Source organism: Marmota monax, unplaced genomic scaffold (genome assembly GCF_021218885.2).
Source record: "Marmota monax isolate L192 unplaced genomic scaffold, Marmota_monax_Labrador192_F-V1.1 WCK01_AAM20220418_F8-fsc00005, whole genome shotgun sequence".
In the NCBI taxonomy this organism is placed as follows: Eukaryota; Metazoa; Chordata; class Mammalia; order Rodentia; family Sciuridae; genus Marmota; species Marmota monax.
In genome coordinates, this window is record NW_026692254.1 from 31,972,730 (window position 1) to 31,990,727 (window position 17,998).

The 17,998-nt window shown below is 38.4% G+C and overlaps 1 protein-coding gene across 2 annotated transcripts; it reads right to left on the minus strand.

Annotated features, from left to right (window-relative positions):
• Nucleotides 1–389: 389 nt before the first annotated feature.
• Cfap161 (cilia and flagella associated protein 161) lies at nt 390–17,488 on the minus strand. 2 transcript variants are annotated; one of them, XM_046438951.2, is made up of 7 exons: nt 17,350–17,488; nt 16,480–16,569; nt 15,756–15,991; nt 14,629–14,713; nt 3,758–3,916; nt 1,289–1,362; nt 390–931 (listed from the first exon to the last, which is right to left on the minus strand). In XM_046438951.2, exons 1-7 carry the CDS (start codon nt 17,416–17,418, stop codon nt 736–738), a joined length of 909 nt encoding a protein of 302 aa, XP_046294907.1. In that variant the 5' UTR covers nt 17,419–17,488; the 3' UTR covers nt 390–735. The 2 variants fall into 2 exon arrangements, with proteins under 2 accessions (XP_046294907.1, XP_046294917.1); XM_046438961.2 differs by lacking the exon at nt 1,289–1,362 and having other exon boundaries at nt 763–931.
• Nucleotides 17,489–17,998: the final 510 nt, after the last annotated feature.

Here is a 17,998-nt window from a genome sequence, read left to right on the forward strand (position 1 = left end):
TGGGCAACATTTTATAATACCTTACACATCATAGGCACTGAATGAAGTTTGAAAAATTGAACAAATAAATGGAAGGAGATATATATATATATATATATATATATATATATTTTTTTTTTTTTTTTCAAATCATATGGGTGCCTCCATTAATGTGCTAGTTTTGAAGATAAGATAGAGATAAAAGTACTCTTCGGTTTGAAGATCACTATAAAATAATAGATAACTGGTCAGGTAGAGGACTTGACCTTCTAAGCCAGAGGTCAAAGCAAAAATATTAATGTTTTATAAGAGGGAGAATTTTTAATTCCAAGATAAGGCTATGGCTCACAGCTACGTATTGATGTACATCATTCAGGGTCAAGAGGGGCACAATATTACCAAAAATCCAGTGGTGTTCTGATAGCTTTATTAAATAGCAAGTTATAAAGACTAACACACAGTCCTTGTAGGAGATGCTACTAGGGATGATCTAAGTCAGGGATGCTGGGTTTTTCAGAATTTGGTTATCAACAAAGGACTAGCACTTGTCATATCCAAATGCCACTCATTTTTCAGAGCTAGTTTTTAAATGTCCTAGACCCTTACCACTAATTCAATAATCCTAACATAGTCTTTATTTTAATATAGTATTCAGAGAGTTCTGTTTCTAAAATCAGTTTGAGGCATGACAAAGATTGCCTTAAAGCTACACTGGATAAGCACAGGGTCCAAGAGAGCAGGTGTATGCCTGATATGTCACTGGGTATCAAGGCCCATGGCCTGCTCCATGGCTTGGGTGTCCTTTGCTGGTGGTTTGGGCAGGTCCAGCATGGTGGAAAAGTCATTCCTGGGATTCCCAGTGACCAAAATCCAATGGTTCTTTGGTTTTTCAACTTTGTGTGAATCCAGATGTGTGTGAGCTGCAACTTCAACTTCTTTTCCAAAATAGGTCCTAAAGCAAGAAAAGATTAATTCTGGTTGGAAATCAAGTAACTACTTTCAATAGGATTTTATTTCATCTCAAAGCACCAAATAAAGCAGACTACTACACACAAAGCCCTTTGGATCTCTAAGATGTGGCCTGTTTGCAGGAAGATTTCACCCTGTTTAGGTGAGGATTAGGCAGGTCATGTCTGTTATAGCTAAAATCCGGCAGGAAAGGATTTAAATAAAAGGGGCTCCAATGAGATTTTCACACCATCAGAGTTCTGTGTGGCAACATTTCATCATCAAAGGACTTTTATTGTGTGTCTTTATTTGTATTCACGAGCCCCTTATGTGGCATTTGCTGTACCCTGCAATACAATACCTTAAGAAAAGATTGCGGTGGACTGCCAGTGCCCGATTCGTGTAATGGTGATAGATGACAATTTTTTCATTTGCCTTTAGATAAAAAATTTAAAAAAATGTGCTATTAGCATCCTGAATTAAGGTCTCCATTTTTCTATATGCAAAAATATAGATTATTCATATTTCAATTTAGTATATGTATATAATAAATATGTATGGAATAACTTAGAAGCCAAGCATTTGATTAAATACATTATGGTAGATATCCATATGGCAGAATAATTGTTCAAAATCATAATATGGATCTTTGACAACCTGAGATATGGCCAATGGTGTTATTAAGTGTAAAAAAATATTCATGATGTTCTATCTTGTAAAAAAAAAATTTACCTATACCTATGTACAGAAAAATATATAGTAAACAACAGTAATCATCTGTGGAAAGTGGAACTATTACTAGTAATTTGCATATCTTTGTGTGCTTTTCTGACTTCATAAGTGAACATATATTGTCTTTATAATGAGAAAAAAATAAATATTACTTTAAAAGCCTAACTCATGTAAGCTAAATGTGTCAGAAAGAGAAAAGCAGCCCCTGGAATCCAGAAGCTGACCCTCCTCCCAGCTGTGGTTAGTGTTCTCCTAGATACCAGACTGATTTTAAGGAATGTCCACATTAGACAAGGCTACTCTGTGACCATGCTGGGTCAAGACAAGATCAAAACCATTCTGTAGTCATGACTGAAGACAGGCAAAACAAGAGCATTGTCCGGATCACAAAATCCCAAACATCCCGCCCTCCTGCTACCATGAATGACCACTGTCTCTTTATCAATGTCAGTTTTAATTTTGCCTTTGTCTGCACTTCTAGAGGTTAGAGATGCTGATGGGCCAATCATGGGGTCCCTTTGCTTCCTGACAGCCTCCAATCCAGTGCAAAGTCTCACTTCGTGGAACTCTCCCCAAAATACCCAACCGAAGCCCCATTCTATAAGCATCTTTCCCAACACCTCCTTACTGAGGCGCCCCACTTTCCCCAAGGTGTGCATTCTCCCTCATCCCAACAAGCAATATACCCAATTTGCTCAACTACAGGTGCTCCTGATGGCCTCTGGCCAGAGGGTGGTGGCCTGTGCAAGGTAGCCTGGAGAGGTCTGGGGTTCCTGTTTTGCAGATGTGTAACCATGACTAAGTGAGGTTAAGAGACCTGCCTCAGGCCATAAGGTGAGTTATCTGTGGTGCAAAGAGCTCCTGTGCTGGGCCACTGCTCCTTCTAGAACATAACAACCATCAAGGCAACAATGAATACTTGCCAGTGCATTCTGTAAGCCAGGCACTTTTCATGCAAATGGATCTTTTAGAAGTCTTCACAAAACCTCCTAAGGTGACTATTATTAATGTCCCTATGTACAGATAAGGAACTGAGGCACTGACTGCTTAAATGGTTGACATGAAGCACAATTCCTAGGAAAGCAAAACTTGGCAAAGAATGACTAAGGACGAGAAATTTGTCAAGCCTGCTTCACTGGGAGGAGGACACTTGTGAAGCTGGGTCCACACAGCAAAGCTCCAGAGAGACAGGCACTCTGTGTGGAATAGATTCCAAGTAACGTCTACCTGTGGCCACTTCCTGGACAGGGAGCAGCAGCCATGGATGGCCAATCTGTAAATTCTGTCTGCTAAGGCCATACTCTCCCAGTGACTCTAACAAGCCTATGAGTAGCAAAGCCAAAAGTGAGGTCTGTGCCACTAACACCTGCTGCCCAACAGCACCTTATCTCAGGCTCCAGTCCCACAAGGTCCAAGTCTAATAAAATGTCCCCCACTGTCAAGAAGAATGATATTCTTTGCAGGACTACTGTGTTGCCAATGTGGTTGCCCTGCTCTCTCCTTTAATTCCCTGAGACTTCCCAGTCTCTTTAGCAATGAGAATGCAACCAAATATTGTAAAGGAAGCAGGGTCATAATTCTTGTGATCTCACTCTGGACTTTTCAATCTATCTTAAGAACAGGGCCTTGGATTCAGCGTTTTTGTTTTTTGTTGGCTGGTTGGTTGGTTTTGTTTTTGGCACTGGGATTGCTTTACCACTAAGCTCCAGCCCCAGTCCTTTTTATGTTTTATTTTGAGTCAGGTTCTCACTAAGTTGCTGAGACTGGCCTTGAACTTGTGATCCTCCAGGCTTAGCCTCCTAAGTCACAGGGATGACTGGTGTACATCACTCTGCCTGGCTAATCTTTACTGTTTTGTAAAAAGTTCTTTAGAGATACTATCCTGCAGTCAGGGTTGAGAAACACTAATGCAGGATGCTGCCACAGAAAAACACTAGTGCCCTCTAACTTTGAACTAAAATTAAAGAAAAAGAGAGAGCAAGTTATTTAAGCTAGGGGAAAATCTCTGTTCTACAGACAGGAGCAAGTGGCGGCATTGTTGCACTCATGCCGTAGCCTCGCAGCCTGGAAATCTGTGCCCTCCCTACCATGCACTCACCTGGATGGGGAAGCCTTCAAACTCCAGGCGCAGCTGTGGATCGAGGAAAGAAGCCTGCCAGCAGTTCAGGTGGGAGACCTCATCTGTCAGGTATACCTCCTGGAGCCAAGATTTCTTAGATGACTTCAGAAGGGTCCTGTGGTCACTGGATAAATATAACTGGAAATGACAGCAGACATGAAACAAAGTCATTGCTCCTGAAAAAGCATTCAGCAGGCTGGATGACAAGAATGTTCCAAAGTAGTTTTATTATTGTTATTTGTTTAGAAATTTGTTTTTTGTTTGTCTGGAATTTGGTTTTTGTGTGTGTGTGTGTGTGTGTGTGTGTGTGTGTGTGTTTGTTTTATACTGGCAATGGAATCCAGGACATTACACCACTGAGTTACATCCTCAGCCCTTTTAATTTTATTTATTTATTTATTTATTTATTTATTTATTTATTTATTTATTTTGAGAAAGGGTCTTACAAAATTACCCAGGCTACCCTTGAACTTGCAATCCTCTAACCTCAACCTCCGGAGGAGCTGGGATTATAGGAGTGCACTACTGTTCTGAGCTTCAAAAGCAATTTTAAAAACCCTGTTCTATCTGATTATATGAGAAAGCATGATTTTACTCTTCTTTGGACATGCCATCTTGGAATGTGGAGACCAACACACACACACATGCACACACACACAGTCAACTCAAACTACTTCTCATTTCTTTGAATACCAAGCTCAGTCTCCCTGTCTTTCCCACTCCCTGCCTCTGCTCCCCTCCTCTGTTTCAAAGGATAGGACCTGGGTCAATTATTTATTATAAATAATGCTGCATCAAACTTGATGCATGAAGTACTCTGCAGGCCAACATCATCACAGCTGATATCCATTTGGGAGTTTTCAACATGCCCTGTGCCCTTCTGGAATTTGTGTTAGTGCTGAGAATTTGTGTCAGCTTAGTGGCAGCCAGCAACCTTGCCAGAAACCACTCATCCTGCTGAAATGTCCAAAATGTTAGTTCCATGTGAGCTCTTTACTGGTTTACCTTCCGCCTGGATGTGGAGTTAGTTTCTGCATCTTTGATGGGATTTTAATAGGGCTTTCTATATAAAATCCCGTACAGTGGGGGCATTATGGGGAAGATAGAAATGAGTTATTATCTTCAATGATTTCTCTACCTAGCAAGAGAAGGAGAAGCAGTATAGATAAGGGATGCAGCTTGCTGTGGTTTGGGTATTAAAGACGCCCCTAAGGCCCATGTGTTAAAGGCATGTTTCCCAGTGTGGTTCTTTTGGGAAATGGTGGAGCCCTTGAAAGGTGGGGACTTGAGGGAGTCCCTTAGCTCATTGGGGATGCTCTGAAAAGAGGATTGTGGAACCCTAACTCCTTTCTGTCCTTCTTTGCTCCCTGGCTCATGCCATAAGCAGTTTTGCTCAGCCATGAGTTGCCACCAGGATGTGCTGCCTCACCACAGACCCAAAGCAATGATGGGTCCAACTGATCATGGACTGGAAAAGCCAAAATGGAGCTTTACTCTTTCTACATTGATTATCTCCAGTATTTTGTTACAGTGATGTGAAGCTAACACAACTAACAGTAAGGAAAGAAAAATATCTAGCAGAGCTGCAGGCAATGTACTGTGTGAGGACAGAGGAAGCACAGTGCTCTCCTGGGGGCTGCAGAAAGGCTCTGAGGAGAAGCAGAGTGCTGGGGAGCCAGAGATGGGGAACACAAACAGGGAGGGCAGGGGCATCTCATTGGGAACTTCAAATGCCATAATGAGCACCTGGAACCTCCTTCTGAGGGCAGTGGGGAGCCATGCTGGCCTTTCAATGAGATGACCAGACATGATGAGCTTTTAAAGTATTCATCTGACTGCACCCTACCTACAACGGTCTAAGTCAAGATGGACTGAAGTGGACAACACTGTAGGCTTGGATGGAGGTTCAAAGTGGGAATGAGAGGACAGGCCAAAGAAAAAGCAGTGGAATGTGACACTTAGCAGGACATAGGTGGGAAAGGGATATGAACCCAAAACAAACCACAAACTTAAGCCCTAGAAAACAGAACAGTGGTGCCATTCAGAGCAGCACAAAACCATAACTTGAAATGGGGAAGAATATCTGTCTCAAACCACAAACTGTTGTATTTGTGTAAAGACAAACAGTAATAAAATCAGGAACCAACTTACAAGGCCATTATTGCTAGATATTTTTTATGGATGCCCTGGAAATGCTTGCTAATTCAAAGATAAAAAACAGAAATTGGAGGTCTGAGAATTTGGGAAGAGAGAAATTTGTCACTTTTTGTGGATGAAATTGTTGTCTACCTAAAAATATACCAGAATCAACTGAAAAACGATTTGAATGAATAATTTCATCAAAGGTGAATGTAAAAATTGATGGTTTTCTTATATTTTATAAGAAAAAATATTTTTCATGCTATCAAATGTTATTTCCTTATATTATCAAAAGGACCTCCTTGATCTTTCAACACAGACTCTGAAAGCTACAAGATCCTGGAATAACATATTTCAAACACTGAAAGAAAATGGGTTCCAACCAAGAATTGTGTATCCAGCGAAATTAAGCTTCAGGATGGAAGATGAAATTAAAACCTTCCACGATAAACAAAAGTTAAAAGAATTTGCAGCTAGAAAACTATCTCTTCAAAACATCCTCGGCAAAACATTACAGGAAGAGGAAATGGAAAATAACAATGAAAACCAACAGTGGGAGGTAGGACAGTAAAGGGGGGGAAAATAATCAAAGAGGAAAACAAACCATGTTTAGTAACAGAAATAAACAAATATGGCTGGAAGAACAACCCATATCTCAATAATAACCCTAAATGTTAATGGCTTAAACTCACCAATTAAGAGACACAGGCTAGTAGAATGGATCACAAAACAAGACCCAACAATATGCTGCCTACAGGAGATGCATTTTATAGGAAAAGACATACATAGGCTGAAGGTGAAAGGTTGGGAAAAATCATATCACTCATATGGACTTCGGAAACAAGCAGGAGTGTCCATACTCATATCAAATAAAATAGATTTCAAGCCAAAGTTAATCAAAAGGGATAAAGAGGGACACTACATACTGCTTAAGGGAACCATACACCAACAAGACATAACAATCATAAATATATATGCCCCAAACAATGGTGCAGCTATGTTCATCAAACAAACTCTTCTCAAGTTCAAGAGTCTAACAGACCACCATACAATAATCATGGGAGACTTCAACACACCTCTCTCACCACTGGACAGATCTTCCAAACAAAAGTTGAATAAGGAAACTATAGAACCCCATAACACAATTAATAACCTAGACTTAATTGACATATATAGAATATACCACCCAACATCAAGCAGTTACACTTTTTTTCTCAGCAGCACATGGATCCTTCTCAAAAATAGATCATATATTATGTCACAGGGCAACTCTTAGACAATATAAAGGAGTAGAGATAATACCATGCATCTTATCTGATCATAATGGAATGAAACTGAAAATCAACGATAAAAGAAGGAAGGAAAAATCATGCATCACTTGGAGAATGAACAATAGGTTACTGAATGATCAATGGGTTATAGAAGACATCAAGGAGGAAATTAAAAAATTCTTAGAGATAAATGAAAACACAGACACAACATATCGGAATCTATGGGACACATTGAAAGCAGTTCTAAGAGGAAAATTCATTGCTTGGAGTTCATTCCTTAAAAAAAGAAAAAAACAACAAATAAATGATCTCATACTTCATCTCAAAAATCCTAGAAAAAGAAGACCAAAACAACAGCAAAAGAAGTAGAAGGCAAGAAATAATTAAAATCAGAGCTGAAATTAATGAAATTGAAACAAAAGAAACAATTGAAAAAATTGAAAAAACTAAAAGTTGGTTCTTTGAAAAAATAAATAAAAATGACAGACCCTTAGCCATGCTAATGAAGAAGAGAGAGAACTCAAATTACTAGCATACGGGATGAAAAAGGCAATATCACAACAGACACTTCAGAAATACAGAAGATAATCAGAAATTATTTTGAATCCTTATACTCCAATAAATTAGAAGATAGTGAAGGCATCGATAAATTTCTTAAGTCATATGATCTGCCCAGATTGAGTCAGGAGGATATAGACAACCTAAACAGACCAATATCAATTGAGGAAATAGAAGAAACCATCAAAAGACTACCAACTAAGAAAAGCCCAGGACCGGATGGGTACACAGCAGAGTTTTACAAAACGTTTAAAGAGGAAATAATACCAATACTTTTCAAGCTACTTCAGGAAATAGAAAAAGAGGGAGAACTTCCAAATTCATTCTACGAGGCCAACATCACCCTGATTCCTAAACCAGACAAAGACACTTCAAAGAAAGAAAACTACAGACCAATATCTCTAATGAACCTAGATGCAAAAATCCTCAATAAAATTCTGGCGAATCGGATACAAAAACATATCAAAAAAATTGTGCACCATGATCAAGTAGGATTCATCCCTGGGATGCAAGGCTGGTTCATTATACGGAAATCAATAAATGTTATTCACCACATCAATAGACTTAAAAATAAGAACCATATGATCATCTCGATAGATGCGGAAAAAGCATTCGACAAAGTACAGCATCGCTTTATGTTCAAAACTCTAGAAAAACTAGGGATAACAGGAACATACCTCAATATTGTAAAAGCAATCTATGCTAAGCCTCAGGCTAGCATCATTCTGAATGGAGAAAAATTGAAGGCATTCCCTCTAAAATCTGGAACAAGACAGGGATGCCCTCTCTCACCACTTCTGTTCAACATAGTTCTTGAAACACTGGCCAGAGCAATTAGACAGACGAAAGAAATTAAAGGCATCAAAATAGGAAAAGAAGAACTTAAATTATCACTATTTGCAGATGACATGATTCTATACCTAGCAGACCCAAAAGGGTCTACAAAGAAACTATTAGAGCTAATAAATGAATTCAGCAAAGTGGCAGGATATAAAATCAACACACATAAATCAAAGACATTCCTGTATATCAGCGACAAATCCTCTGAAATGGAAATGAGGACAACCACTCCATTCACAATATCCTCAAAAAAAATAAAATACTTGGGAATCAACCTAACAAAAGAGGTGAAAGACTTATACAATGAAAACTACAGAACCCTAAAGAGAGAAATAGAAGAAGTTCTTAGAAGATGGAAAAATATACCCTGTTCATGGATAGGCAGAACTAACATCATCAAAATGGCAATATTACCAAAAGTTCTCTATAGATTTAATGCAATGCCAATCAAAATCCCAATGGCATTTCTTGTAGAAATAGATAAAGCAATCATGAAATTCATATGGAAAAATAAAAGACCCAGAATAGCAAAAACAATGCTAAGCAGGAAGTGTGAATCAGGCGGTATAGTGATACCAGACTTCAAACTATACTACAGAGCAATAGTAACAAAAACAGCATGGTACTGGTACCAAAACAGGCAGGTGGACCAATGGTACAGAAGAGGACACAGAAACCAATCCACAAAACTACAACTATCTTATATTCGATAAAGGGGCTAAAAGCATGCAATGGAGGAAGGATAGCATCTTCAACAAATGGTGCTGGGAAAACTGGAAATCCATATGCAACAAAATGAAACTGAATCCCTTTCTCTCACCATGCACAAAAGTTAATTCAAAATGGATCAAGGAGCTTGATATCAAATCAGAGACACAGCTTCTGATAGAAGAAAAAGTTGGCTACGATCTACATACTGTGGGGTCGGGCTCCAAATTCCTCAATAGGACACCCATAGCACAAAAGTTAATAACTAGAATCAACAAATGGGACTTACTCAAACTAAAAAGTTTTTTCTCAGTAAAAGAAACAATAAGAGAGGTAAATAAGGAGCCTACATCCTGGGAATAAATCTTTACTCCTCACACTTCAGATAGAGCCCTAATATCCAGAGTATACAAAGAACTAAAAAAAATAGACAATAAGATAACAAATAACCCAATCAACAAATGGGCCAAGGACCTGAACAGACACTTCTCAGAGGAGGAAATACAATCAATCAACAAGTACATGAAAAAATGCTCACCATTTCTAGCAGTCAGAGAAATGCAAATCAAAACCACCCTAAGATACCATCTCACTCCAGTTAGATTGGCAGCCATTATGAAGTCAAACAACAACAAGTGCTGGCGAGGATGTGGGGAAAAGGGTACACTTGTACATTGCTGGTGGGACTGCAAATTGGTGCAGCCAATTTGGAAAGCAGTATGGAGATTTCTTGGAAAGCTGGGAATGGAGCCACCATTTGACCCAGCTATTCCCCTTCTCGGTCTATTCCCTAAAGACCTAAAAAGAGCATGCTACAGGGACACTGCTACATCGATGTTCATAGCAGCACAATTCACAATAGCAAGACTGTGGAACCAACCTAGATGCCCTTCAATAGACGAATGGATAAAAAATGTGGCATTTATGCACAATGGAGTATTACTCTGCATTAAAAAATGACAAAATCATAGAATTTGCAGGGAAATGGATGGCATTAGAGCAGATTATGCTAAGTGAAGCTAGCCAATCCCTAAAAAACAAATGCCAAATGTCTTCTTTGATATAAGGAGAGTAACTAAGAACAGAGTAGGGACGAAGAGCATGAGAAGAAGATTAACATTAAACTGGGATGAGAGGTGGGAGGGAAAGGGAGAGAGAAGGGAAATTGCATGGAAATGGAAGGAGACCCTCAGGGTTATACAAAATTACATACAAGAGGAAGTGAGGGGAAAGGGGAAAATAATACAAGGGGGAGAAATGAATGACAGTAGAGGGGGTAGAGAGAGAAGAGGGGAGGGGAGGGGAGGGGGGATAGTAGAGGATAGGAAAGGCAGCAGAATATAACAGACACTAGTATGGCAATATGTAAATCAATGGATGTGTAACTGATGTGATTCTGCAATCTGTATACGGGGTAAAAATGGGAGTTCATAACCCACTTGAATCAAAGTGTGAAATATGATATATCAAGAACTATGTAATGTTTTGAACAACCAACAATAAAAAAATTAAAAAAAAGGACCTCCTTAGAATGCTATCCAAAAATATAAGATGACAAGGAGAACCTTTAAGATCAGTGTCAAACCTATGTGAAAAAAGCCATAAAACCTTACTGAAAGAAAATTTTACTAAGAGAATAAATGGAGAGACCCCTCAGAAGAGCTACTGAATATGTTAATGTTCTGATGTTACAATATCAATCAAAACATGAGGTAAGTTATTCCTGCAAGGGCTAACAGCCTTGATGAAAATAATTATTACATTTAACTGAAAGAATAATTTCTAATGTAATTTTGACAAAGAAATGTAATCAGAGATAGCTATGAGCTGTCAAAGTATATTATAAAGCTGTAGTAATTAAGATACTCTAGTCCTAGAATAAAAACAGACAACTAGAGTCCAATGGATCAAAATAGAAAGCTCAGAAACAATGTGTAGTACACATAATAATTTAGTATGTGCTAAGGGAATCATCATGTATTGATAGAGAAAGGAATAATCAAGAGATAACAGATATGATTGTATGAATAGTCACAGGGGGAAATTTAGATACTCCCATAAAACCTTTTATCAATATAAATCCCAAGTGGATCAAAGAATAAATTTAAACAAAACTCAAACTATAAACATCTAGAATTCAATTTTTTTTTATCGTGCAAGGAATTGAACCAGGGCCTTACACATGCTAGACAAGTGCTACACCACTGAGCTACACCCACAGCCCCAGATTCTTTCTATAGAATCTCTAAACAGACTAAACCTTAAAAGCAATGGGAAAATTTTCAAAGGAAAACATTGATTGATTTTGCTCAAAAACATAGTATTAGAACAACTTAAAAGCCAAGCAGCACATGGGAGAAAACATTAGCAAGAAATATGAAAAATATATGAAGAAGCAGATATATGAACCCAAATCAATATATAGGCAAAGAACACATAATTCAAAAAAGAGAGAAAGGAAAGAAGAAAGGAATGAAAAGTAGGAAGATATAAATGGGAGGGGAAGGAGAGAAAACAAAACTGAAAACATAGGGAAATTAAAGCACTGCAATATTTACATATCATTTTTCTTCTCATTTTGTTTGGTCATCAAAGTAGTAAAGATTATAATTATGATATTTGTTATGACTTGGATATGGGGCATCCCCCAGAAGCTCCTGTGATACTGCAGGAATGTTCTGAGGTGAAATGATTACATTGTGAGAGCCTGACCTAATCAGTCCATCCTAGTTTGAATGGAATGACTGGGGTGTTAACTGTGAGTAGGGGGGGCATGGCTGGAGGGGGCGTGGGTCTCTGGGGGCATGTTCTGGAAGAGTACATCTTCCCGCAACCCTTCACCCCAATCCCTTCTCCCCTCTCTGTCTGCTCCCTGGCCACCATGAGGTGAAGAGTGTTCCTCCACCATGCCCTTCCGCCATGATGTTCTGCCTCACTTTGGACCCAAAGCAATGGAGTCAGCCCACAATGGACTAAAACTGTGAAGCCATGGACCAAAATAAACTTTTCCTCTTCCAAATTGGTCTTGTCAAGTATTTTGGACACAACAACACAAAGCTAACACAATATTTAATGCAATTAATAACTTTCTTATTTACTGCTTTTGAGAATACAAGTTGGTAGAACCCATTACAAAAATAAATTTTTATATGTATTCATAATTTTGAAATTATTCATATTTGTTTTCTCAGTAATTCCATGTCTCTCCCCCCAAAGTATCTAAACAAAAAAAGAGAATTCCTGATTTGGGATTGAGTGAAAGAAGTTTTAAGCATTTATACACAGATATACACTGAAACTTTACATATAATAGGAAAATAGGAACACCAAACTCAACTGCCCAGAAATAGAATAAAAAATAGCAAACTTTGATATTGCCACACAATTATATATCTTGCACTCATTCAATATGATTGTCATGAAGAGCTTTGAGAAATATTCTTTTTAATTTTTTTTAGTTACACATGGGCATAAAATCTTTATTTTGTTTATTTATGTTTATGTGGTGCTGAGGATCGAACCCAGTGCTTCACATGTGCGAGGCAAGCGCTCTGCCACTGAGCCACAACTCCAGCCCTGAGAAATGTTCTTTAAAAAATAATCTAGCTATGTATTCATTATGGTCACATCTAACTTTTATAAAAGAATATATAACCAGGCACAGAAATGCTGCCTACAATCCCAACAACTTGGGAGACTGAAGCAGGAGTATTGAAAGTTAGAGGCCTGCCTGGGAAACTTAGTGAGACCATGTCTCAAAAAATAAAGAGCTGTAGTGGATCTCATGTCAGAACACCACTGAGTTCAATCCCCAATACTAGGGTGAAAAAAGTAAATAAATACAAATAAGTAAATAAATAATATTTAGAAAATTACAAATAAAATAAGTCAGATGTTAGGAATGATAATCTCTGTATAGACAATGGTGATTTAATCTTCTCTCTTAACAATTTAATTTCTACATTTAAAATCATGCTTCATGGGACTAGGGGAACAGCTCAGTGGTAAAGTACTTGACTAACATTACCGAGGCCCTGGGTTTGATCCCCAGTACCACACAAAATTGAAATAAAATAAAAATAAAATCAAGCTGCACCTTGCTATCTATGGTGCACAAATCTTGACAGTTTTTTCTTAATAATACCTAATAATAATAATAATAACAAAACAACAACAATGCTATATCACACAATATTGGAATCTTCAAATTTTAATGAGAAATTTTATATAGTTTCAGCCTTGCCGCTTACTAGCTGGGTGACTTGAGCCAAAATGATTTAACCTTTCTGTGCCTTGGTTTCTTTTTCTTTTTAATTTTTTTTTTGTAGTTGTAGATGAACGGAATGCCTTTATTTTATTTGTTTATTTTTTATGTGGTGCTGAGGATGGAACCCAATGCCTCGTGCATGTTAGGCAAGTGCTCTGCCACTTAGCTATAGCACAAGCCCCTGTACCTCAGTTTCCCCATTAGCAAAATAGGGGTAAAAGATTCCCTACTTTATAGATTCCCATGAAAAATTAAATTAGTTAATACATGTGAAGCATTTACAAAACTGAATATTATGCAGTAAGACAAGTATAATACTCCTCATTTTATAGAGAAGACAGATTCAAAAGGTTAACTGACTTATTCAAATTCCTATCACAAATTCCTATTGAGGTCCTGTATCTGTAACTCAAACTAAAATTTACCTGATTTTATTATATTCTTAATCCCCAGGATAAAGTTCCCTGACTTATGCAAATTTAAGTATCCAAATATTGTCCTTCTCCCTTGTTAAACAAAAGTTTGAAAGAAAAAGTTGTTCAATAGAACCAGATCTGATGGCACCATGCCCCCAGTCCTACCTACTTAAAAGCAGGAGTATCACAGATTCCAGAAGTTTAAGGCCAGCCTGGGTATATAATGAGTCCCTGCCTCTTAAAAAACAAATGGACAAAAGAGTTGTCAGATAATATACGTTGCTAGCATCAGTGACATTTGTCAGGTGTCAGATGATACTTAGTTAATCCAATCATTTAACTTATAGGTAGAAGTTGTATAAACTTTGGGATTTTTTGCCAATTGTATTACTAAAGGATTTTCTTTCCTTACTTTGGCTTTTAGAGGTCTATGGGGATTTTTTGTTTTGTTTTTGTTTGTTTGTTTTTGCAAAGTTAGAAGAAAGAATTGGCCCAAAACTGCCACTGAAAACTGCAGGATGAAACCATAACATAGTCAGAGATGTAGCCTCCATCTGTAGAGTTCTCTGTCCTCCTCTGGAGGTAGTTATTGGACCATTTTTTAAAAAAATAAAAATGATCCAAAGAAGACATGCCAAGTTGAAGACTCACCATTTTGTTTTCAAATCCTCCTGTTATTCCAAGGTAAAAGTCCTGTCCATATCTAAGGACTTGACCAGTGGCATCTTTACCTGCACTGTCAGGGGAAAATAAATACAATATAACTACCCAGATTAGGATCAGTCTACAGATCTACCTTTTCTTATTCAATTTTGTTTATAATATATTTTCTTGATAATCTATTCACATTCTATAACTGAATTAGATAACTAAATAAAAGGTCTGTTGGGTTGGGGGTAAAATCCAGCTGCCATGTTCTTCCTTGCCTGCTCCATAGCCAGGATGCAGGGCATCCCCACTTTGCAAGCCTTTGGCTGGAGTTGCCCAAGCACATTATGCTAATGTACACTAAGAAATTCTGGTAAAATGCATTGACATTTTTGGAGGTAACCAAGGTAGCACATTCATAGATATTTAATACAATCTTTCCTCTTAAAATGCAGGTTGTACATTTTAATGGACATTTAATTTTTAAAGAGCAAATTCCATCTACCACCAACTTGTATCAAACTAATTTTTGTTGTAAAAATAACAACAACATTCATTAAGAATGACAATATCACTCAGATGAATTCAAAGTTTCTGTGTTATTAGAAAGCTTTAAAAAATCAAAAGGAGATCAGTAGAGGAAAGGGAGCAGAAGGCAGAAGGGAGTGGTGGTGGGGGGGCAGGGGAGTACAGGGGTGTAATATTGGCCTAATTATATTGTTATATTGTTGTTACATATTCACACATGCACATAAATTCCATCATTATGTACAACTATAATGCACCAATAAAAAATATGGAAAGAGGAAAAAAGATAAAAAATAAAAGTTCGTATCAAAAGAACAAAAGAAAACTCCACTTTGCATCAAGCAGAATGCAAATTTGATTCCCTGGTTCCAATAATTATGAAGCAAACATTTTGAAATGAGCCCAAGTTACCAATTATCCTACTAAGGTAAAAATGATTGTAAAGGCTAATAATTCTCAAGGTTAAGCCAGCATGATGAGACCCCAGAAAACGTTCACATATCTTTTGCCTCCTGCCAGCATTGCGCCATCCCAGGGCATCCTTAAGCTACAAGTGAAAACAGACACTATGGTTATAAAACTGAAAATCAAATCATCTCTACCTCAAAATAGTAAAAGTGTTTCTGCCAACTGGGATCCTGGTTGTAGTTGCACTCAGGCCACAGGGCACCTCTAATTCATCATACAAGTGAGTTGAAATTTCATCTGGAGTCATGCAAAGGCTCAGGTCCCCACACTGAAACAAACCAGCTTCTTCCTTCTCAGGATAGTTGGGATTTAAAAGCATCACTTTGTCTCCATAATGAATATATCCATCTTCAGATATGGAAAGCTGCATCTACAATTTTAATAAGAATTTGTCAAAAAAAAAAAAAAAACAGACAATTCCTGAATAGCCAGGGCCATGGCCACTCCCAGGTGTACCCTCTTTCCTTCTCAGACTAGCACCCACATGGATTCCCTCAAATCCTGAGTTTTCTTCCATTCCCTTCTACTTTGCCAATGCCAAATTCCCAGCAATCCCAAATAATGCCAGACAAAGCCAGCGAAAAATCAAATGTGTCAACTCCATTATTAATTTAATTTTCATTGAGAATTTCCTGAGCAACACGATGTATCTTAATTATTATTAATCTATTGATTTATTTATTTGGAAAATGCAAGTAAACGTAATGAAGAGCAGTCTTCCTTTGTGTTTCTAAAATGTTAAGGAATTTTAAGCACTGTGACTTTTACATGGGGAAAAAATGTTATTTTTTCTTGCTTAACGTATACTCACACTTAATTCGACAAAATTTTGAAAACAATGTTGGAATTTTAAATTACCGGTCTCAAAAGATTCTTTTTCAGTCTTCTGTTTCTCTGAATGAGAAGTTTCCCCTTCTCTCTCTTGTCTAAAAAGTCTTTCATGTATTCCTGATTAAGGAGAAAAAGAATGAATTCCAAAGTATGGACAATAGCCCTAAATAGAACAGTGGTAGCTTTTAAGTCAGAAGAATCTCAAGTAGAAAGAGCGAACTGTGAGAATAGAAAAGGAAATGTGAGCATAATAGAGTGGTGGGAAAATGTTTTAGCATTACTTTAATACTTTATGTCACTGGAGAATGTTTAGAAAAGGGAGAAAGACGCAAAGCTGTAATTATTCCAGCCAGCGACAATCGAGAGTAGAAACTGGAGGCTCTCTCGCCCCTTCTGAGGTCCCCCCCACCCCCGGGTTGTAGGATGGGGACGGAAAGCCCACCCCTCCCCCAGAGGTTTGTTAAGAGGGACGTTTGAGAACGCGAGGCAATGAATACACCGTGAGTAAAGGGGATATTTCCGTTGTCCCTCCGGAAGGCCTGGGCCATCAGGCTGAGGAGAGGAAAGGGACACTAATTGCATTTAGAGGTTCCTGCTTGCCTTTCTGAAGCCTCAAGACTTTAGCTACCAAGGGCCCAGGAGAGTGTAGTGGAACTCTGACCTAAGTGGGGGGCATAGGGGAAGAGCAAGGCACCCGAGTTTATAAGGGGCGTCAGAGTGCTTAGAGTAGAAGCCCCATGAGCCCTGGGCTTGCAGGACAGTCCAGAAGGTGGGTTGGGGGGTATTTGGTGTGTGCTGGGGGGAGAGAGGAGGCTGGGGTGCTGGAAGCCAGAGTTGAAGCCGGACTTTGGGCTGGGTTCGGGAGTTCCAGTCCACACCTGGCCACGCCCTCCATACCTCCTCCAAGTAGATGTCCTCGTTCCAGTTTCCCATCCGCACTCGTGGACAGTACAGATTCTGCGCCATCGTCCCTGCAGTCCAGGGAACAGACCCCCTGACGGGCACTGGAGTGTTAGCTTGCCCGTCGCCATGACGACCCAGCCGCGGGCGATTGGTCAAGGTTAGTGTAATGCTGGCCAATGAGTGCACATAAGTGCGTTGCCCGCGCTGCGAGCTTAGGGGTAGGTAGGTGGACCCAGCGGCAAGCCGAGCTGTCGCCTGCTACCCCACCCTCTTCCACGATTTTGATTAATTAATTGCAAAGAGAGGAAATCTCAAGCCAACTAACAAACTTGATTGTCCTAAATGTTCCCTAGAGGAAAATTTTAAACTTTCTCTCTTTTTTTTTTTTTATCAGAATCAAAACAAAAAATGCTATAAAAGTAGAGCTCCCTGGCTTATTGAACCACCAGAGAGCTTTTAAATGGAAGTATAAGTTGCTTGCAGGTTATTTTTCTTATCGTTATTATGAGCAGCAGTTTTGCTTTAATCATAAAACAATGTCAATAGACATTTGAAAATGAAACTAACATAGAAGGAGGGGGATTATTCAAAATTTCATATCCTTGTAAGTAAGAAATATATTAATATTTTGATTTAAACATTT

Excerpts from the sequence above, each read along its gene's own strand:
- Cfap161 (XM_046438951.2), bottom strand. The coding sequence starts at position 17,418 with ATGGCGCAGAATCTGTACTGTCCACGAGTGCGGATGGGAAACTGGAAC. Across the intron at positions 16,570-17,349 it reads AGGACATCTACTTGGAGGAG|GAATACATGAAAGACTTTTT; the intron begins GTATGGAGGGCG and ends CTCCTTAATCAG. Across the intron at positions 15,992-16,479 it reads AAAAGAATCTTTTGAGACCG|ATGCAGCTTTCCATATCTGA; the intron begins GTAATTTAAAAT and ends TTAAAATTGTAG.